Here is a 24,723-nt window from a genome sequence, read left to right as displayed (position 1 = left end):
TGAGTTTGAAAAACTTAAAGCAAGCTCACATTCTACAGGAAAAGCCATGTTCTGACTCTATCTGTTTGCAGAGCCTCAAGACAGGATCAAAGTTGTCAGACTTCTAACAGGCACACTCTGTACTGAGGAACTGTGCCCACATATGCTAGCCTTAATTTGGCTTTCTGCTCACAAAAATTCTAACAGAATAGGCTAATTTAAAAAAGCCCTGAGATGAAATGAAATGTTGTTTAGAAATAGAAACTCCTGATGTATGCTAGCAGCTCAATGGTAATGCACTGGCATGTGAGAAACCATGTCCAATACTGGAGTAATCTATACCAATATTTCTAACTTTCCCCAGTGTTTAAAAATCAGAGTCTCCAAACCATGGGAAAAATCAGTATTTTTAAAAATGATTTTAAAATTATTTATGTATGTAGTTTGTGGTCTGTTTTCTGATATTGGAATTCTCCCTCTCTGCAGCCAAAGCACAGGCAATTGTCTTTGCCAAAAGGCAATTTTGTCCCGCACCACATTTGCTATTGCTACCAGAGCCAAACAAGGTCGGCTCTTTCAAAACAGGCATTGTACAAAGACATAAGAGGACAGCTAAAAAATTCATTCTCTAGTGAAGAGAATGAAGGCATGGGAAATGAGATTAAAATGATTTTATAGCAGCTTTCAAAGTTCCAGTAGTTGGGTAACTATTTTAATTTCTATTGAGATGACTCATTTAGAGAGGAAAGACTTAATAGCTCATCATCAGTGCTTTGAGGCACTTATTTGCCAAAATATCTGAAATAATCTTCAGGAATGAGGTTTGCTTTCTGGGATGGTATCTTTCCAAATGAAATTCTGCATACAGAAGGAACATCTTATGCAGTCTGTACACAGGCAAAGTCTCCTATACAAGACATACCGCTGCCTATAACTGATCCTTAAAAGCACAGTTCCCATTGTATATAAATAATAAATTTATCAATATAATAACCCTAGTAGAACACCTAGATTTAATCTTCATTGCACTGTTTAATATTATTCCAGCAGGTTCACTGTGGTGCACCAATTTTCATCTATGCAAATTTCATTTCACCCTCACAGAGATCACCACATCTTCAGAACTGGCACACATCATTTTCACTTCAGCAACAACAGTTGCTGTTGGATACAGCTGTTATATACAGAATATACAGTAGGGTATACACATTTGTGAGACAGCAGTGCGTCCCTAAGCACCGGGATATGTGTTTTGCTCTTAGCTCTGCTGAAGGACTGTGCTCTAGTCGTAACAGACAGCACTTCTGTTTAGGGCCAGTCTGCTGCAAAAACATGAGCTCCTAGTTTCTGAACCCAAAATGCAATTTGCTATTACATTGAAACTAAAGCTTTGCCATTTGCTTGACTGGCACCAGAATTTTACTCTGATTTTTTTTTCTTTTTTTAACAAAATTAGCTGCAGCTATAAAACTTCTTTGTTTTATACAGTGTAGCAGCTGAAAAGCTAAATAGTAGCAGTACACAAGATATGGTTGAGATAAATCAGAGTCCAAGGCTCTATTACCAAAACAGTTCAAAGGGATAATCTTCAAGCTCTTCATTATTTTGTCTCTGAAATTGGTGAATGGCAATTACAGTCCCAGGTAGGAAGCCTGTGTGCACATTAAGGAGAGCTAACTCACAGAAATCTTAGCAATAGTCAGCTGTAGAAAAAAAGGGGACCAGTATTTTATTTCATCTTTCACAGAACTGCAGTGTGATGTTTGTGATGTCTTTCTCTCATTCTGCTTTGCAAAGATCATAAGAGAATGCAGAGCTCCTATGCAACTGCAGGGATACTTGCAAAATTGCTGTGTTTGTGTTAAATTTGCAAGCACTGGCAATAATATTTTCTATGCAGACTGGAGCTGAGATACTATTTAGACAGCATGATTAGCTTTTTTTGAGGACCTGGGACTGAATGACTTGTGTTATGTTATATGGCTAAGGAGAAACCAATGAAACTCTCTCCAGGCATTACCTACAGTCCTCTCAGCTGGGAAAGTAGGTCTATTTGTAGATGAAGTTCAGAGTTTTATATAAATATACTAGGAGATATATAAGCATTATATATATTTCTTAGGCATACAGTAAGTATAAGGAAAAAAGTCTTGTCATGATGTAGCACACAATATGAAAAAAATATATAACTGGAAAGGTGTATAATATGCTGACTGATAGAGTTCTTAACAAGATGTCTTCATGAACATGTGGTTCAGCAGTATATTTGAGAATTTTTCCTCAAAATGTATTTGGCTTTTAATACAGTGTTCTCATTAGATGTTTATGCTTCCTTGTCCCTTACTTTGCACAATGTTGAAACTCATAAAAATCTTCCAATTTCTTTCACTACACTGTTACTTTTTGTGTTTCAAAGCTAACAACGTAAAACAAGGTGCACATAAAATAAGTGATATTGAAGAACTCACTGTACCTGTATGGATATGTAATAGCCAGTGCACCTACACATAAGTCTATTTTTATTTTGTACAAATCTTACTATTTACATAAAACCTATATAATAATTTTAATGTGACATAATAGAAATCTATTTCCAGTGATAAATTTAAAGCAATGCAATGTAAAAAGACTAGTAAAAACACTTAAGTGTATTAAAATATATATTGTCTCTGAAAACAAATTTCTATACTTTTAAAATCTATACAGAGCTATTCTGTTTGCTTTGTGACAGGCAAGGAATCACCTATATCAAAGAGATTCCCACAGACTACTACCGTCCACCTAACGCATCTTTCCCTTGTAAATAGCCCAGAGGATCTCAGAAACCTGACCCCTGACAGCCTGTCATGCCTCCTACTGGCTGTTAGAAAGGGGGAGAGAGTGAGTTGCTTTATTAAGTTTTATGACTGTAGGCTGTACTAGCTGCAGCGCTGCTGAAAAAACAGCCCTTGATTCCAGCCTTGGGTTTGGCAGTCTTTCGTGGCCAGGTCTTCAGAAAATATCTTCCTCAGTACAGACAGTAGGAGAATTTCATCTCGCATTTTTAGACCTATTAGGTGCCACTTTGGCTTCTTTACTCAGCATAACAGAGCTCAGCATCAGTGTGAAGGATGAATTTCTCCATCCTACCCATTTTCTTGAAATCATGTATTCAAAGCATCCAGTCCTTGTTTAAGGACTTCTATAACCAAACTACAATATCTGCAAACAGTAAACACTTTTTTCTCTCAAAAATTGTAAGTATTTCCACTTGCTCGTATACACAATGGGGAAGGGACTCCTGCAACCAAGAAGGGATGAATAAGAAGAATGGAGAAAATTTAAAAACGGAATTGTTCTGTGCTTTTAACTATAGTCAAGGGAGATTTAAAGTGCTGTTATTCCTTAATACAGGCACCTTAAAGCATAAAAAACAGGAAGAAAGGCACACTGTAAAACCAGAGTCTGAAGAGCTATGTTCGCAGCTGTGAAAGCTGTCCTGGAGGTCTATAATTAGACCTTTACTGACAGAATATTCTTCCAAAATGTTTCTATGAGATGCTGCTGAATGCACATTGGTCAATAGCTTCTATTTCTTTGTCAATTAACAATACAGCTGAATTAATAGAACAAATATATTCTTCACGTGGGTTTGAAAAAAATTTCACATCATGGTAATTTATTAGTTTTGATAAGTAAATCACCTTCATTTGGCAAAAAAAACATATATAGTGTGTTCTTTTCATGTGTAAATATAAAGGTGGAAGGGAGAAAAATGCTAGAAATCTAAGACTGACAATGCTTTTGATTTTTGGCTGTTATAAATGGTTTTGACAGCCAATGTGATTACTTTAGGAACTTTCCGGAGTCATAGACTTTCAGCTGAAGAAGTGAGAAACAGAAGTAGTTATGTTAACTGCTAGTAAAAAGACAGAACATTCTGCAGTAAAATCTATTAGCTCAGAGCTATAACGACAGCTAAAATCCAGGTCATGCCAAATAACCTGAAAATGTCAGAGGAAAGGCATTTGAAACCCAACACTGAGGGTCTTGGGGAAAATGTTTTCACATGCTATTTGGACCTATTAAGCCTGAATAAAAATAAAGATAGAGATTCTGATATTCAAGACATGAATTTGACTGTTTCACGAATTCATGCCCAAAGCTTACTATAAAGCTGCTAAGAAAATCATTATGCTAAAAATGGCAGATCACAGGGAGCAGATATTTAGAGACTGCAAAGCACTGTTAGGATGCAATTGCAACTCTATTTCCCTTATCTAGCCAGACAGCAGAAGCTCAGACACTAAGAAAAACAACAGTATTCCATCACAGCCTGCACCTTAAAAGTGTCTTGTATTATATTACAGTAAGGTATAACAAGAATGAGGATGATTGTAATGGTAGATATTTTTAATGAGAATATATGTATGCATTTTTGAGGGGCTAAGAAGTGCTAGAAAGAAGACTGTGTTAAATTGGGTATTTTATATTTAATTATCATCACAATCAGGATCTTGCTTTGCACATCCCTCTAGTGATCCCTCATGAAAATTTTCCTTCTGGGACTGAGTTTTCTTTAAACAAATTTTATTTTCACCCACCCACACAATTACCATGTCAAATCTTAACAGGACACAATTATCATGTCATGTTTTCCCTAAAACCCTATATGGATGAAATATTTGGAAGTTTATTTGGAGAAGCAGTGGATGGCACTGTTGGACTACAGTTATAAAGCTGCCAATGCGAACCTTAAAAAAATACACAGATTTTCATGATGCCCTCAGACACACAATTTGAATGCAAACTTTTTCAGTTTACTTTGGAGATTCCACAATCAGATGTAGAAATTAGTTCATGTACTTAAAGGAAGATGTGTAACAAAAATACTTCAAGTGAAAGTGTTGGAGAGTCAAGAATATCCTTGTTTTCAACATTCTGATCATAATTTTCTTAATATTAAATCATATTTCTAACACTGGGCATCTGGTTATAACAAGAGGGACTTGTCTGGTAATTAGACTACTAGAGACTAAGACAGGCAAACAGAGAAAATGGAAAGAAAATGGTGCTCCAAGTGAAGCAAAATGGTTTACATGCCTGTCTCATCATGATCACATTTAAACTAAAGAACACAGGGGGCTTACTTGATGACACCTGGAAGAAATGTTATGGATTAATTTAACCACTACATGTTCTTAAAATGGTCACCACTGAACATCAAGTAGTATCTATGTATTTTCTGTCTATAAAGTTGATGCTACTTCTTAAAACTGCTCAAAATAACTTGTCATCTTGTGTTTATTTATAAGCTAAAATTAAGTGTACACGAATGAGGTGAGGGGATGGGGTTCTTTTTAGTAAAGGCTTTTGTTTACTTTCTCTTCTGTATTCATACTTATACATTTCCTAAAGAAATATTAGTTCTGGAAGTTATCTGAGGTAAGGGTCATCACTTGCATTTCCCCAGAGCAATGTATTTTATGATACTGTGTGTGTTACTAATTTTCAGGATAATGCGTTAACTAAATAAAAAAACGTCATCAGAAACATTTTTGTGGCTGATGTAATCACAACAAATTCAATTTCAGTAATAATAAATATCATGCTACTCATGAACAAATTAATATTACAAATGTTTTATGATGATCCTGACTATGTGCAAATCTTATTTCCTCACAAAATTCTATGAAGACTAAAGTAACTTGGGGTTGAGGATTACATGTGTAGTATCAGTCAAATGTTTCCTCTGTATTTTGTTTCTCAGTCCATGATAATTTACATAAGAAGTTTAATCTTGAACATTGAGATTTAACAAATTTAGTTTTTTTAAATGTTAATTAAAACTAAGTTACGGCAACCCTCTACTTTCAAGCTCTGGCTCCGTAATAAGAATCACAGAATCACAGCATTGCTGAGGTTGGAAGGGACCTCTGGAGATTGTCTGCTCCAACACCCTCTGCTCAAAGCAGGGTCACCTACAGAGACTGCCCAGGACCCTGTCCAAACAGGTTTTCCGTATCTCCAAGGATGAAGACTTCACAACATCGGTGGGCAACCTCTTCCAGGGTTCAAACACCCTCACAGTAAAAAAGCTTTTTCCTATGCTCAGACAAAATTTCTTGTGTTTCAGGTTGTTCCCACTTTCTCTTCTCCCATCACTGGATATCACTAAAGACAGTCTGGCTCTTTCTTCTTTACTTCTTCCCATTAGGTGTTTATGCACATTGATAAGATCCCCCCGAGCCTTCTCTTCTCCAGGCTAAACAAAGAATATCTAAAGATATCTGGTTCACTTTAGAAGTAAAAGTAAATGTAAAAAAAAACAAAAAAAAAACCCTTATGAAAAGATCTACAACATCAACCATGACCCTGACTGTAAAGCTCGTTGTATAGATACAGTAATAGAAAGCAATATTGCATAGACAAAACTGAAGGAATAATTTGGTCTTTAATCTTTTGCAAGGTACACAGAGAATGCTCTCAGAGTAGATACGCCTGGAAAATGAACTAACTGGATTTTATATGTCTTGTGGGTCTGCTAGCAAAACTCTGATAAGTGATGATCCAGTATCAGTTGCCTTCAATTTGCTTCCAGTGTTAGATACCGAAGTGTTAGATAGTTTCAGCATTAGTTACTGAAAAAATATTGTTTTCTTTAAGATAGTTCTGAAATTACTGTTGTTAAGGCAACCTCTAAGGACCGTTCTGGAAACACTTTCAATAAATGCAGACTAAAGATAGGGAGAAGGTAATAAATTTGGAGGACTTTATGAAGTTGAGAAAAAGTAAATGAATACACAATTACCCAGGAACTTTGACAGGCAGCCTTGAATTTACTCTGGTATTTTAACCAACAAAAGACACCTCTACATTGTTAGCAATGTCATTAGTGTTGACGAGGTCATATACAGAAGTGTGGAACTCAAAATGCAGAATGTCCTGAAACAAAGGAAGAATAGCTTTTAGGTGGGCATTCAGATTTCATATAGTTAGGCACTGGATTTTACAGCAAAGCTTCTGAACAGAGATTGTGAAATTCAGGAATTCCATTTCACAGGAGATTTTGATTTTTTTAAAAAGGCTTATCACCTCAAAATTTCAGGATAAGTTTGTTTATAAAACACTGATGTAGCTTTCTGGAGCAACACTTGGCAAGTGCCAAATGAAACCAACTTCTTACTCGTTTTGCTAGAGTCTCTTCCCGCAATCTTGTTCTAACACTGACTGCAGGAAGCGGAGACCCAAGTGATTCAGGAGAAGGCAGTCAGGCAGCTGTGTCACAGTTCCTTCAAGTTCATCTTGGTATGTTTTTCTTTAATGTCCAGGATCCCCAAAAATTTAATCTTGAGTTAGAGCCCATGGGACTCCTAGGATCCTTGTTCTGAAGACAGACTCTAAGTCCTGGTTTGAGTAGGGGTTCCCATGGATGTCAGACTTGTAAGTCCTTCAGTAGCCTGCCAGGAATCCTGCCTGCACTTCTTTGAAAGTTGATCAGACTCTGGCTGCTTTCATGAAAGCAGATTTCAGATTCAAACATTTCAGATTCCCCAAATTGATGCTCTTTAATTCCGTTTGTATAACTGAAATCAACCTGTATATCAAAAGATGAGCATATATGACATTTGCTGAAACTTGCAGCAGTGATGACACGTCCCAGAAGGAGCCATATAGCCTGCTTCAGCTAGAACTGCTCTTGAAATGAGGATACTATTTAGATGTCCAAGTATATAACAGAATGAGTAACCTAAAATATGCAAGTTCAAAAGCAATTGCCATAGTGCACATTTAAGACATATCTGTAGCTATGTTTCAAAAAATGAATGCAATACATATTACTTTATGAAGGGCATTCTTTTTTTTTATTCTAAGCATTCAGGATTTGTCACAATAAACAATTTAACCGGCCAAATATTCTTGAGCACAAACACTAGAAGTGTTGTGCACTCCTACATACAGATACAGATACATGATTACATGTATCTGTACTGCAGATGCTACAGTATGGATTATTTGTATATGTGTAGAATGGAGGCACTCACTTATTCATGTCCATGTTCTCCACTGCAAACTAGAACTGCCTTTCTTGGTCCCCTCCTACATGAAAATGGCTTGTGGAACACAGTCTTGAAGACTGACAGACCAAAGCTTAACAAATTCCCTGTTTTGCTCTTAAGATGACCTTTGTGGAGCAGTATTCTGTTTCACTGTTCAGGGATATACAATAGCGGCTCATCTGTACTAATCTTCAATGACTATAAACTGTTAAAGCAATTAACTGGAGGAGACAGTTCTTTCACCACATGTACAGAATCATTGTGTTTTGGGCCATATCTGCATATTTCATGACAACATTATATTCTACTGAATTTTACTTCTGTATTTGTTCATAGTAAAATTGTTGGAAGAGAAGTAGTGTCTATAATCTCTTGTACAATCTTTATTTTCCTTTTTCCTTTTTAATCTATCAATTAATCAACTACATTAAAACTCCATCTAAACTTAAAATAAGAACAGTTTAAAACCCACTGATATTATAAAATTCTACTAAAAATTTCCAGATAGTTTAAAATCCCATTTTAGAGTTTGCACTTTGATACTGCAGTTAGTAATATATTCCCTTTTAACATTTTGTTATTACTTCTTTTAAACATATGTATAGACCCGCCTGGTTTTCATTTCCAAGGGTTTTCTATTCTTTGATGACTGAAAGTGTTATATAATTACAGTATCCATACAGCCAACATCAACTCTGATTTAATTCTAGAGTAGCTGTAGAGCACTCTCTTATTTATCAAGGTCATATCTTGATAGCTGCAAAAGCTTAGATAAATCAGGTGTTAAGCAGGCACATCTCCAAGGAACCTGGAAATTCTCTCATCTGCAATCTTCAGCATATCTTATTATTTACTGCCAAAGAAATGACTGATTAATTTTGTCATCTTTGCTCTGTGATTTTTGCTCAGCTGAAACTGCCTGCCCTCTTCTGCAATGCCTGATCAGACCTATTTAAGATGATGCCTTTGATCGTAGACACTGAGGAGCTTGCTGACTTTGACTAAACATTCCTCCACTGCAATATTTATGCACAAAATCCTAAATGATTACTGACAGTCAACGTAAATAACAAAAACTTATGTTTCCACTATTTTACTGATGCTCAAAATAGCTTTTCTTGTGCTAGAGGTACCAGTCAAGATGAAAGATTGCTATTAATATAACAAAAGCCCAACAAATTTTGCTGTGATGAATAGTTTATTTCTCACAAACAAAATATCTGAGGTCAGGAAAAAAATCTGTTACTGGAAAACTATGGAGTATAATTAAAAAAAAAAGTTTCAAATTCTTTCTGAATTGTGATATCATGCTTAGTTTTGGAAGCTAGCAGCATTTTACTATCGAACTGTTCCAAACAAAATTATCAAAACAAAGCTAATAAAAAAATACAATGAAAGTTAAGCCCTATGGAAAAAAATCTGCCTCCAGCTCTTTATTAATCACATTCCAACACCAGAGGCTAAAAGTACATCAAACTGCACCAAATCCTTTTCACATGACAACCTCATAAATTATTCAGCTCATTAGTAACACCAAGAGGCATAAAAATAACATCAGTGTTAAGGATGTTTTCTTACAGAGAAAGGTCAACTAAAAGTTTCAGTATTAAAATCCAAAGGCTTAAGCCTCTGAAGAGTAAGTACATCTAGATAGTATCCATGAATTAAAACTTTAATGCATGCTGGTTTAAAATTCCATATGTTAATTTTAATACATACATGGAAAAGTTATACTCAGAATTATTTATTTTATCACTGCAAACAAGACAACTTTTATCATTGTAATTTTTAATGCAATTTGTAAGGTTGATACACACCACCTCTAAAAATATCTGAGCTTTAATTTTCCTGTATACCTCATGCACTAACAGGTGAGTAGTATGAAATTATTTGGAAAAATATGAAACTATAACTACTGCAGTTTTTCATTTTCTTTTGGTGGTAGCCTTGCCTTGCAGGCTAGCTCTACTACAAGGCAGCTGTCACCTGAACAAAAATACTAGATAGAAGAACACAAAACACTACATTAACAAACATGGTCCTTGCAACAAGCTGAATCTGTTTAAGTGCAACTTGTATAATAATTCTCATAAAAAGCCCAAACCATTTCCAACATCTTCTAAGCACAATCTTATCCCAAAGACAATATACAACATTCCTACTATAAAGGCATGAAACAAAGTCCACCAAAGCAAATGGAAAGCTCCTGTTATTTTAAAAACAGATAGTATTGACCCATAAAACCTGGTGCTAGTTTATAAATTGGATTTCTTCCTGTTTTAATGCTAATTTAAAATCCAAAATTAAAAATATTAAGCAATAAGAATATTCTTAAGAACTCTCAAGCTGGCATAATGCAGAAAGCCCACTGTTGTGATAAATATTTGCCTCACAGAAGGAATACAGCAATTAGCACAGTATCTCTGACAAGATATGTATTTTAATGTTTTGGAAGAACGTGGATAAAATATCCCTCCACCATTTCATCAAAGGTGCAATACTATATACCACTGGGGAAAATTTCTTCCTTACCCCTACTGATGAACAGTTTATGACCTGAAGCTCTGCATATGATAGCCTTCACATGTTAATAAATATTAAATTACACTAGCTGGTATAACTGCACATGCAGATATTCATTTTAAGTTTAATCTTGCTTGAATCCCAGCTATTTTCTTCATCAATTTGCAAAGTTAGTGAAATGTCTAACTTATACAGAGTGGGCTTTGTACCTATCATATTCAGAACTTTCAGCACCATTAGTCTTTGGCTACATATCAGCTAAAAGGTTTAGCTTGCTTTGTGTAAGTTTACTTCCTTTTCCTCAGTTTTTCATATGTGGCTCCTAAACATAATAATGACTCAGAATTTTACTCCTGCATAAATGCTAAGGAATATCAGGAGTACATTTTTTCCAATACTACGGAATAAAAAAAAATGGTCAGAAAAACATCTTAATATTCTAAAAGAATCCCTGTCTTTCATATGTTAAAGAACAACCCTGGTCCAGACCTGAGAAATAAATTTGCTTTAGACACTTCAAGTACTCAGGTTCGGTCTGCTGTTCAGAGATCACTAAAACCCATGAAACTTTCAGAAGATATAAGGGAATTTGTAAGCATGTTCCTCCCTCCTCTTTTACATCCCAGCTGTCTCTCCATGAAAATCAAACATCTTCTAATCCTTAAATTCCAAGGATGAAGTTCCTATGTGGTCAATACACTATTTGATTCACAAACATAGCTCTTAAGCATCCTTAAAATATCTTTTTTAAACAAGTACTTATATGTTTCACAATTTGCAGAAAAAAAAATACTTTGGGGTGAGATTATGCATGTCAAGATAAAATATCTGATTCAAAAAAACCCAGTTAATTCCTCATTCATGAGAGGTTTTAAATGGAACTATTATGACACATTAGTTTGATGGCCTAACAGTTTCATTCTGTCACTCAGGGGAGACAAATTTGGTTACTTTTACCAGTGTCTCAAAATTAGTGTCTGGGAATGCTAGAGAGGTATACTGTGAATCTCCTGGGGATTAGAGAATTTAACAGCATACAAACTCAAGTCTTCTGGTTCATTAAAGTATAAGGATTGAAAGAATTCCCATTATAACAGTATGTTCTAGAAATTCTTAGCATTGTCCTTAGGAAATAAGTGATATGATTCTCAGACATCCCTGGATATGAAGAAAACATCATTACATATATATTTTTAAGCAGGCGTTAGTACTGACCATATTCCACAGCAGCTTTTAGGAGGGCATCAGAATGAGTAGACCCAAAAGCATTGCGAACAAATCGCCTCCGTCGGCGCAAATCATCTTCCCAGTAATCCAAACGCCAGAAGTCATGCAGTTGGCTACGAAATAAAGAACATACACATCAGCACCTACCACAGCTTGAACTGTATTTACATATATTATAGTATAATTTCACTGCTGCTTTTCTCTTTCAGGAATACAATCTTGTAAAAACATATATTACTAAAACATGCAATATTCTAACATTTCTTTACATGCATTTATACATTACAAAGCTCAGCACTGCCTGTCTCAAAATGTTCTGCCTGCTGCTAAAAACATTAATCACACTGAGCCCATTAACAAATGCAGCATCAAATTACAAGTATTAATGGCACAGCTTGCTTTCTTTTACAGTGTTTTTAACAAGGCTTGTAAATCATAGAATGGACCTCAGTGCAAATAGTTTGCAATTTAATGACTATGGTCCCTTAGCAGACTGAACTCAGAAGTATAAAATATTGCTCACTTGAATTTTGTGGAACTATGATTAAACTAATGTGCTGAAATATTCATTGAAATAATTCCCCACTGCCCCTAGCAACCTGAGAAAATTGCAATTTTATTCATTATTAATAACACTGAATTAGAGCAGCAAAAAAATTTCACCATGTGGTAATTGTCTTGGTAAATTATTATTCCAGCACTAACAGAGTACTAGGATGATTTTATAGCTTCCAGCTAGTACAAGCCATTAACAACCATGGCCATCTTCATGTTACATTGCCTTTTTATGTTCAAAAGCAATATTGAAGTTCTACAGAATGATATAAGCCATTGTTAATCTATATTCAACTCAAAACACAAATATGCAATCATTTGGTATCCAATTCAACTTCACTTCTAAAGAAATGACCAATTCCATTTTTAACTACTTCTTGACCCTATCAACAAGAACATCTCCCAGGCCAATTTTGTAAGTACACTGTGGGATATTCAGGCAAAGCTGTATTTTAAGCCAGCATTTTAAAAACTTTCTGGACCACTATCAAACTCCCAAAATGTTTGTGGATGCACCCATATCATCCAACTTGTAAGTGAAAACACTATACACTTAATATGATTCTACAGTCATTTATCATGACCTTACAGACCATAACTAGGTAACCACCGCTGTAAACCAGTGATTTTCATTCTATCTATCTGCAGAACTCTAGGTGTCAGTGGACAAAAGGCAGCTGAAGAAAATCAGTCTTCAACTCACTACTATGAGCCACATCTCTGCTGAATGTTTTTTAGGTGTTAATTAAACCACTGTTTTCTACGTTGCCTTCATTTTGAAAAGCTTTGCACTGGTAGGCATTTCCAGAGGAAATGCAGAAATATGCTAATGCACAGCAGGCCTTTTCATTTTTTTACAGCCCATTTAACTACTTTTTTCATTCTTGCATAAGTTCTGGTCCAACTTTACTAATCGCTGCCATGAGCCCTGGATCAGCTCTGGAGGGCACAGAACTAGAGTGGGGGGAATGTAGCATACCTTCTAGCCACTTAAAAATTTTCAAAAGCAGCATACCATCAATTTTTAGTCAAATGTTTGAATTATGAATGACATTTTCACTATACTCCTTGAATCTGCTTGAAGGTCCTACTCTAGATTGCAGAAGAGGCATTGCTTTACTTATCTACTAGCAGTGAGAAGGCATCTCCAGGACTTCTGTAGGAGCTGCTTTCTCACTAAAAGCAATTCATAGCGTCTTGCATGCAGGTGAGGCTCCCACAGGAGGAAGATGCAGCATTAATGGCCCAGGCTGCATGTTGTGAGACAGAAATATCTTGCTATTCTGAGTACCAATTATCTTTTGCTATGTAAAATAGCCCATTTTGTACTTGTATTACCATACAGTATTTGCTCACAGATGTCATGTTAGTCTGAAGTATCGGCCCATCATTTCTTCTCCTACGCTGAGTGTTAAGTAGTTTTATTGCAACTGCTAAATTTCCTTGACTCTTATGTGAAATGAATGAAAAAATGGGCAGACAACTGCTCTCTGGTTTAAAGGAGAGAGCTTAAAGGCTCCTTTGGCAGTCCAAGTCTATGTTTTAAAATGATGACTGGGAACATAATTGTAAAGGTTTTTTATCACAGGGATTTCTTTTTGAAAGGCAAGCAACATTCCCTTTTTGGTTCCATCTAAGAGAGTAAGTCATGATGAAACAGGAGTAAAGATATTAATGAAAACTCTTATAAACACATGCATGTTGTGAAACTGTGTTTGCTTCCACAAGAGACTGTTAGGCTGAGAAGATTATAATACTTTAGAAATACTTATATTCTAATCCTGTGGATATTCTTCAGGCTTTAAGATTTTTAAGGATTCTAAGTAGACTCTAGGTAGCTCTAAACAGTGGCAGTAACTCAAGCAGAACTACACTTTCTAAGAGCACTAGGCACAAGTCAATCCTAGAAGAGAGAACATCTGCAAATCATCCACATCCTTTCTTGCTACAACTTGTTTTTTCCTAGAACGTGACTAAATCAAGTCACTTTAGTAACTTATTTCTGTGACAAGTGCAATATTTTAACAGGCTTTATTTTATGAATTATATATTATTAATAATCCTTATTTTCATAGCCAAATAGATTATATGTAATTTCTCATTCCCCCACATCTTATACTAGTGACATTTTGAATCAAGCTTGTTCTAGTGAAAACTCCACAGATATGTATACTGCAATGAAAATTTTCTGAAGAACCAAAAATTCATAGCATCCATTCATGAGCTACTTCTACATACTTCAAAACAGCAATATACTTGTATCCCTTTAACTGAACAGTTATTTAAAATGCACTCTAAAACAGGTGACTCAGAGAAACCTGCTTAATGAGCTTAACTCTGAAGGTATTTTCCTTGCAAACTGTAACATAATCTAATATAAACCTTTACCATAATTCAAGAATAAGTAAGGGCTGGTATAGAACAGTGGTTTTACAAAGTTATTAACAATTAAACATTTTATTTGGAGTGGTGTGCATGTTGTGAACTTAACCCAATATTTCAGGTGTGCCACATTCTGAATACATGTTATAATGGAAAAAGTCCTATTTCGATACATATATTGAAGGATTACAAATTCTATTCCCCTGCCGCTATTATCACTTGTCCCCATTTAGCAGCTCACTGTATACTTCTTCCTACTTTAACAAGATAAAATGCTGTTTAAAGGTCAGCATGGGATGGAAAGGCAAAGTGGTTTTATGCTACCCCAGACAGCCAGTGTGGTCTTTGATACAACTTACAGCAAACAGCTTTGAAGTCTCCCAAGGGCAGGTTGCTCTAAAAGTCAGAGCTGCCCACAATTCTGTGTAGTACCTCTGCTACCATACCATACATCCCTTCCATATCTTCTGGGACAAACACTATGACTAGGACAGACCTTTAACAATGTGCTTAACGTAGCCCCATATATTACTCTCTTAGAGAAGAAATAGTGTAGTGCTCTGCCACCAAAACAATTTAGAGGAGCGTGAAGCTAGTCTGCATAGCAAACTCCTCCCTGCCTTTGCAGAATATCTTCACAGCTCAGACTTGTTAAAGAAGACTTTTGAAAACATTTTCTGTTAACTCCTTAGACCACAGCTCTGAAGCAGAGGATGGGAAGGGGTTTTTTTTCTTGTACTTTTGATTATTAACTGTCCTGGACAGCAAGACTTTGTTCATCCCAGTGCCAGGATGGCACATCTGTGACAGCAGCTCCATAGCTGTGAAATCCATTCCCTGTTGCCTGGGTGCCTTCACCTTCCTACGGGATGCTACAATTTGCAATTTGCTGTATGTCACCTACAGCTAAAGCAACTAGAGGCAAATAGAAACAGTGGATAGTAGCAGTATACATGTCCATAAAAGATCCTTAGACTGACAAAGGATGGGCTGCCAGCTGGAAGAGATTAAGTTTGAATATGTTAATGAAGGGGAACAAGCCTGCAGGCATGGGGGAAGGGGAAAAGTTGTTTGGAAAAAGAGGTGGGTGACAGAACTGGAAGGATTTCAGAGAATCCACAGTCTTTGCAATACTGTGTAACAGCATAGAAAAGACTAGGAATTGCTGATCTATAACTTCAAGAATTATTCCTATTTTTTCTGTAACATACTCAAAAAAAGAAAAAGTTTTTCTTTTCACAGTCCAGAATCATGACTACGTTTTGAGAAATAAAAAAAAGTATACTGGAAACATATATAAAATATTTCCCAAAGGTAAAATGAAGAACAGAAATTTTGTAATGGTAAAAGAAAAAGTAACAAAAACCCAACCTTGAAAAATAAAAAATAAAAATTACTATTTAAGCAATATTTACTACAGTTGAAAAATACAAGCAAAAATCTAAACCCTGTCAGAATCTATCAGAAGGTCTGTCTAAGAGTAAAGACTTATGTAACAATGAAAAAGCAAATACTGTTCAGAAATGGTATAGCAACAGATAATAACAGCAATTGTATTAGACTGAAGGTTCTTCTGGCTGCTGCTTGAAACAGAAACAATGACTGCTGGTTATATCAAGCTCGTGAGACAGGTATTCAAAAATCACATCTCATGTTATGATGACTATAAGAAAATTAAGCTTTGTTGTATAGGGGCAGAAACAAGTATCAGAAGCTTTAATTAACATACCTAGTATCATCACTCCATACAAAGACTTTTTTAGTTACAAAAATTACAAAGCTCTGTAATGATTTCCAAACACCATGCTGCAGAATACCAGAAATGAAACTAGAAATACTAAAAACAAAAATAATACTAAATAAATAATACTAAGAATACTAAAACCTAGAAATATCAAGACAGGGAATAAAGATGTCCATGAACCTGACACATCTAATAAAATGCAAATTGAGAAAGATGGTAAAAATATTATAAATAGGAGTTAAAAGCATCTTCAGGCATTCTTCTAACAGCAACCTGTTTTATTTCTCGTAATTACACGTGCACAAGAATTATTATTGTTAAGCAGCAGCAGTATATTTGGTGGAGTTCAAGGGTAGAAGGGGAAAGAGTTTCAGGAAAAGAGCTTACCATCTACATAGAGGGATGCTAAATACTCAAGGAAACTTGGGAATGATTCAATCTTTTCAAAGTTTATTATGAATATAATGTTAAGGGACTATATTTTTGTGTGAGAAGTTTCAACTGTGACTGTGAAAGAAGCTGGGAGGATTTCTTCTAGGAAAGTCATGTGGCTGGTATATGGATTGCTGGAAGCAGAGTTAGAAGGCTTAGGGTATCAGATGATGACAAAGTTATGTTCAAAAATTGGGGAGGTGACATAATAGCAGGGACACAAGGTATGAAGAAGCACATACAAGGCTGGTGGAGAGGGCATGGGTAATAAATACCTGGGGAGGGTGATGCAGGTGAAGTTGTGGCAGTGGGCAAATAGGGGATGCCATTGCTGGCAGACTGCTGGATGGCCAGCAACCGCTCATGGTTAGCATTCTCCTGCACTTTACCTTCTGTTTGCTACCATTGCAGCAAACTAGCAGGGGGAGCAAGGAGAGAGGAAGCAAAGGCGCTCCCTGCTAATTTGTTTTGCAAGTAGTGTCCTGGTAACTGACAGCTGGAGGGGGCAGCGTGGAGAGCATGGCAGTCCAGCCGGATGAATTGCAGCCCAGCAGTATGGCTAGAGGGCATGCCAGGACTGCCATATTCAAAAGTGTCATGAGAGATGAGAGGCATTTTTGCACCTTCTGTGTTGTGCTGCCAAAATGTGAACAATTAAAACAAAAAGAGAGGTAAGACAGGAATGATGGGTGAAATTTGAGCAGAAATGTAGACAAAGTCGAGCTTTAAAAATAAGAATGGAAAAGGACTTGATAGAGCAGCCTGGAGTTGGGCAGTGAGGGATTCAAAAAGAAAATAGGATCTAACTGATAGATGATTTTCATTGAGCTGTTCTTACTGGAGTGGGAATGAGACAGACAGATAGATTAAAATGTTTCTTCCAACAATATTTTCTATGATTCTGTGAAATGGGAAACCATAAAGAAAAAGATTGGGAGACAAAGAAATTGAAAAGCATAGATGAAAGGCTTGAGATGTAATTTTTGACTGGTGAAGAAAAAGCAACACTGAGTTAGGAAAATGAGTTTATAAATTTATAAGGAACAGAGAGGTAAGAAGAAAACAAATAACTATGGAAACTAGGGGAGCAGAAACAATTGTAAAAGTGGATGAGAACAGAAAGAAGTCCATATGAATAATAAAACAAATATCATCTGCAGATACAAAGGCTGCAAGAAATGGAGTAAAAAAATCTGGAAAAGGGTTTTGGTGATAATACCAGTGGTTACCAGAATCTCAAGAGCAGTGTATTTTTATGAAGATAACTAAGAGTGAACACAGCAGACCCCTAGATTTCTGCCCATCTGAGAATTCTTCTGCTATGGTCCTCTCAAATTTGTGTATATTACCATTCTGTCTGTCTTCCATTCCTCCCTAGTTGTTGCTTCTAACCTTGCTAATTGTTGAGTTACTACGTTCCTTTATAACCGGAAATCCTGTGGCCCATTATCAAGGCTGTTCCACATTAAGAAGAGATTGCAGAGACAATGGAGACTGTGGAAAATGAAAAACTGATTTCTCTTTCTTCCCTTTTGTCAAGGATACCTGGAAGGAGCTTACCCTCAAATTACATGATAGGTTGCACCGTAAATTTCCCTATGGAGAGTGGAGTATGGTAAAAGTTTTTAAAACGGACAGGAAGAAAAAAGTTTTGAAGTTGTTTACCCTTGTGAAGGATGAAAACAATTCATAAACCTGCTAAAAACTCTTACAGAGATCAGTATTTATGTATTGTAGTTTTACAAGTTGGCATTTTTTTGGAAAGAGAATTTCTTAGGCTTCCCTTCCCTTGCTTCTGAGATGGTATGTTTTCCATTTGCTCAACCTTAAGAGAACACAAAGGAGTAAATTCCTAGCTAACTAATATCAGCAGAAGTTTTTCCATTGACTTGAGTGATGTCCAGGGTTTTATCTACGATGTCTTGTATACTGAAAGCAGAGTTGTCATTTTCAACAGGAGGGCTGTAGGTTCTGTACTAGAATTTCTTCAATATATTTATTGAAATTCAATAAAAGGATGAAGAGTATGTGCCAAAATTTGTAAATCACAGAGTTTTGTAAATCACAGATTTGTAAATCACAGAGAGATGAATCTTTAAACAATTGATTAGAAGCCCATTGAAGCTGGTGAGCTTCACTCTGGTGAGCTGGTCTTTGTACTAACTCCAGTCAGCCTTCGATTAGGCATATTAAGAACAATTTAGGAGAAATTCAAAAAAGTTACATGAATTGTTGGCATGATAGCAGACAAAATCAGCTGTAGACCAAGTAATTATTCACGTTGATGAATAATTTGAAAAGCTTGGACACTGATATTCTCCTAGAGGGAGTACGCTAAATACAAAATGAGATTAACAGTGTATGTTAAACAAGAAGTTGAATTCACGTTCTTTAAGGTCCAATGTCTTCATCATGGAACCCATCAGATATCCAAGAGTCTTCAGCTACTTTACCTGTCATAAGAAATTTAGAATAGCGTCGCCAATTACAATAATGGTGTTTCATTGTTCTATTAAAATGAACCATTTTTTCTTTTTTGTTTGTAAATTAATCCCTGACCCCACGGATAAACCCTAAAATCCACAGATTTCTAGAGTTCATTGCTTTATGCAAAAGTAGCCCAAATTCACAAGTCTCAGAACGATAAATTTTAAAACATATTACTGATCACCTAACAAATATTCTTGAAAACCCAGTATTTATCCGAAATATACACTGTAAATTTCAAGATATCTTATGTTTACCACTTCAAAATAATGAGGTTTAATTCTTGCATCAAATGCAAAACCAGAAACTATTCCTAACTATTGTTATCATTCCATTTGATTTTTCTTCTCTGTCACTGAAGCTTCTAATCCATGACTAAATTGTTTCACATAATTACATAGATGTCTAAACCATTCTTGTGATGCAGTCTGTCAAATGTCTTCTGAACATCCAAATATTTTATAACCATCTGTAGATTTCTTTCATCTATTATTTTGTTGACATATTTTGAGAATTCCCCTAAACTAGAAAGTCATATTTTTCTCCCAGAAATAGTGGATTCCCCTCCCATTGTATTATAGGCATCTAGTAGTTTTACAGTTACGTTTTACATTACTATTTAATTTACTGAAAAAATGTTGGACTGGTTTGAAGTTCTGAACACACAGGTACTGTCCAATTCCATAGCATGGCATGTGATTTTAGTGACACATTCCACTTTTTTATCAGCTTTGTTATCTCATGCTTAACTTTCTTCAGAAGTCATATGTAGGCTACTGGTTCTAATGATTTAGAACTCTAACTTTATTAAATTATTAAGTTAAATTCTTGATGGTCACCTCTTTGGTATCTTTCCCCTTGACATCGATTCACACTTACTACCAGAAGAACGTGTATAAACAGTGGGTGATTCCCAACTAATACTATAGTAAATTGGCCCAAAGGAATTCTGCAGAATCCATGCCAAAATACTTATTGCTCCATTTCCCCCCAGTAAGCTAACTCTCTTGCTAAGTAAGCAAGCTAACAGGTCTCTCTTGGAGACCTTATGTTTCTAATTTTTCCCTATTTTCCTTTTAATTGTTTTTGGGCACTACTTCTTGTAATTAGTTTCTGCTTCCCTTACTTAGAGACAGTATCTAACTTGTCCTTCACCTGCAGTAGTTGAAGTTCTACAATCTGCCTTTTCGCATTCTTATTCTGATGTTCAGATTACAGCCACCAATACCATAATTTATAGGATACCTTCCAAGTCAGTGATGCTAGGACTATCCATTCATGTTACAACACTGAAATATATTTCTTAAATATATATTTACATATGCACATACACACACATAAATGTGTATGTGTATATGTATATATACACACACACATATACATTCTGATGAGACTCCAAATACAAAAGTTACCATATCTCATGGTAGTTCAGACTGATCTTTCCTCGCTTCACATATATCAGAACTTCCTATGATGTCATACATCTTGGAAATCCTGAATAATATCCTGTGGCATACTTGGAAAGACCGACATTGACTTGAAGGGGTTTTAGGATCATATGCTAAATGACCTATTTTTCTGTACTATTTGATTCAGTAGCTTTCCACATCCTCCATTTATATCAACTATAATTCTACTTCTAGTATCAAACTTTTTTAATAGTGAGAGAATTATTAGATATAACTATACAATTTAGTTTAAATGGCACGGTTTTCATGTGTGACTTTGCAATATGGATGAAAGATAGCGTAGATGAACCAAAACCAAGTAACTGGTAAAAACTACCACTAATCATCAGAAGAGGAGCAGACGAGTCACGTTTGAAAAGCAAGAGGAAAATTGCCGTCACAGTGTTTCTCCTTTTATCATGTTACTGAAGTTCTTGCATTAATAATGAAGGACAAAGCTGCTGGAACAGAGAATTGGCTACAAACAAAACGACAGCAAAAACAGAAGATTAACCTTCTGCAGACAGAAGATTAACCAAAGATTCCACCAAACTGCTGGAGAAGAATTTTCTAAGAGCTGTTTTAAAGTGTAGCATCTCTTTCAGAAAAGAGGGAAACGATTTATGTGGCTTTTATTGTCTTTTTACGACAGTGGAAAAGGTGCATTTAAGACACATTCTTAAAAAAACCTCCAGCTCCTGAAACTTGTAGGACTGAATTTGGGTGGAAAATTTAAGAACATTCAAGTTCAAAGATGAAATATAGAAAGGGGAACATGAAAAGAGAAATCTCTTCAGATGTATAAATCTTCAGTCAGATAGTTTGGAAAGGAAAATAATGGAAAAAGGAAAGGAAAATAAAGGAAAATAAAAGTTGTGGTAATAAAGATGTTCTTTTAGCTATGGTAGTACCTGAAGCAGGTCTATACCAAGAAGCAGTAGTTTTATAGATATAAGACTAACCATGCATAAAGCTATATGGAAAAAGCGTAAGAAAAAAAAGCCACATACCTCTTAAAAATTAGCAATGGAAATGACAAATATAATAACTCAAATGTCTATAGAGACAAAGTAAACGTAAGTATGATTTTTTTAATTATTAAAAAAATTTAACATAAAACATACATTTAAAGAAATGTGACATAACTTTGGCAAATCCAACCAAATGCAAGTGTAATTGTACAGCTAGATGAAATGATAGTTTCCTAAACTTTTGTACTCAGTTCCTTTTAGTTAAACCAATGATGTTGAATGAACAGCTGAGCCAACAGCATAAGAGGTGGATGCATAAACTAAGTTGTCAGAGTTTGACTCACTAAGTTCAAATAATTGGAAATTTGAGACACAGTCAAATTTGGAAAATGCTTTGAAATAGTATACATTGTTTTAGGACTTTTTTTGTTAAATTTATGTCATGCTATCTCAGCACAGTAGTGTACATAGCATGATTTAAGTACTACCATGATGTCACTGTATTACAAACTCTAAGATGGGATGAATGGCTTTTTGAGATTGCCTCTCTCTTTCTTAACTGACCTAAAAAAAAAGACAGACTAAATGATTAGCTTAGACTAGAACCATAATTTGCAGATGGCTAAAGTTAAGTAAAATGGATCCCAGGGTAAGTGTGTAGCTCTTCTTATCGAAAATGTACAAGTATCCCAAAGTTTCACTGACATAAAAATTGAACAAAAACTATATTGCAAATGATCTTCCAATTTACAGGAAAAATCTATTTATTTTACATTTTGACTGGCATGTTTGCTATAATAATGTCACATCAGTAACAGGTACTATGACATCAACAGACGCACTCCTACTGTGGTTAAGATAAGTAACTTGAAAAAAAATTCAAAATGAAAAATTTTGAAGATTTTTATTAATTTGCAAAAACAAAAAAATCAGATATTTTCATAGAAATTTATACTGACATAATTTTTCAAGAGAAAGATTAAATGGAAAACTGTTTTCTGACAAAAAAAAAGGTTTAAAACAAAAATTTCTGTTCAACTGTTCTGTTTGTACAAGTATACCACCTGCTGGTAGCAATATTATTTTGCTTCTTAAATAAACTGTGTGTCAAATTAAAATAGAAATAAATGTGGCTGCCCTCTGAACACAACACACAGGAGTCCTCGAGAATTAGGACCTTTTGGCAAGATAGGTATAATCCTCTAAGAAAGCAGAGAAACATCTCAGAAAAAAGCTTGTTTATCTTAATTTTAACAAAATAAAAAGAGGATTTAATAAGCTAAATGGAAAATTTTCGACAGCAAATAATAATTTTGCCATAAAGATGTTATTTTTTGAAACAGGGCTAACTTTTTAATAGATGAAGTCCTTATGATAATACATTGTATACATGATACTACACTGTATACATGTATTTAGAATTACTTTTTTTTTAAATCAAATATTCAATGTAGTTAATATCTTGAGCTTCAAACACATTAAATATTCTTTCAGCAACAATTTTGTAGGCATGATTTGCCTAATAATAGAGTTCAATATTTCTATTTGGCTTGTCAGCCAAGAATATCAAAGTGCATTTTTAGTTAGAAACATGGAGACTCAATTCTGTCTTAGGAAGGTGAACAGTTGGTTGCAGAAGTACTGTTGTTACGACCAGTGGAAAGTAAGGGAAGGGAGGGGAAGGGAAACTGTTTTGTAGTTATATTTTGCCTCTAGCATAGTATCTCCTTCTCTGACTCCCTTCTTGACAGAACTGCATTGTTCGGATCAGGTACAGCACTGAAAAAGGAAGACAGAGAACTATTTATTGAAAAGTCTTGCAGGTACCCTCCTTTTCCTTCTGCATGAGTACTATGTTCTCTGTTTCTACAAGGGATAGGATATTTTGATCCTGAGTTAAGTTAACACCATTAGATTCCTTAGGTAGCTTGTTTTTCCTACCTTTTTGGAAAAATAAAAAATCCATTTTTCCCTTTGAATTCTGAAGGGCAGTAATACTATTGCATTAGGAAAGCCAGATAATGCATCATTCACGAGCACATCTGGAGGTCATCTCCGGGTGCCTCCTCAGCTTTCTGTAAATGTCACTCCTATACTGTCTGCACCAGCACATCACAGAGGTCCTGAGATACCTCAAGTGTTCTAATGGAGCAGGTACCTTTTACAAGAACAACAATTTTTTTTTTTTGCATTATCTCTGTATTTCAAGAGATTCTTTATTATATGAAATAGATAACTAGGAAAAGTAGGCTCTTAGCTTCTCAAAAAAATCTGTAGACTCATTTGACTTACCTTCAATTCTAGAAGGGTTAAGCACTAGCTAAAAGTTGTTTCAGTTTGAGTTGCTGTACTTGATCAACTGAAAAAACAGTCCCAAGCTTTTGAAATGGGCATCCAAAGTAAGAGAACTTGTGGAAGCTCTTGAAAACATAGGTGCATCGTTGCCTTATTTAAAGGTTAAACACTAAAGGCTCTGACTTATAAGTAGGAATTACTTATAAGTGATCGCAGATGAGGATGCTGCCCAACTGCCTGCTCTGTTCCAGGTGCGCAGGTGTCTGAACTCCTTCTGAAACAACTAGTGAAGCAGCTACTGAATCTACAATTTACAGTCCGGTTTCAAGGCAAACCAGCAATGATTGGTCTTAAAATCTAGAGCTGTACTTTTAACATAAACTGCAGGGACAGCTAGGACTGGTAATCTCATCAGATACCCCAATGGAAGCTATCCCTGCTCATGAGTCAAAGTCAATGGCATTCACAAATAGAAATTTTGTCTCTCAAAAGCTTTAATCAGAAGAAGGAAAAAATGCTGTATCTAAATATTTAAAAAGTGTTATTCTAGAACTAAGTCACACAGCTTATTTTTTTATTTGACACTATTTCTGAAAAACCCATAACAAATTACTGCTTCAAACCTTTACACATTATTCAAG

The 24,723-nt window shown here is 35.4% G+C and overlaps 1 protein-coding gene across 1 annotated transcript in view; it reads right to left on the bottom strand.

Annotated features, from left to right (window-relative positions):
- NBEA (neurobeachin) overlaps positions 1-24,723 on the bottom strand; it is a 539,268-nt gene that overhangs the window by 180,315 nt on the left and 334,230 nt on the right. The window contains exon 39 of the mRNA XM_067291201.1: positions 11,757-11,881. Coding sequence (XP_067147302.1) covers positions 11,757-11,881 — 125 coding nt within the window. The remainder of the gene's footprint in view (positions 1-11,756; positions 11,882-24,723) is intronic.

The sequence above is a fragment of the Apteryx mantelli genome, chromosome 1 (genome assembly GCF_036417845.1).
Source record: "Apteryx mantelli isolate bAptMan1 chromosome 1, bAptMan1.hap1, whole genome shotgun sequence".
Taxonomy (NCBI): Eukaryota; Metazoa; Chordata; class Aves; order Apterygiformes; family Apterygidae; genus Apteryx; species Apteryx mantelli.
Note: the sequence above shows the minus strand (reverse complement) of the source record. Positions and strands in the feature narration are given on the sequence as shown.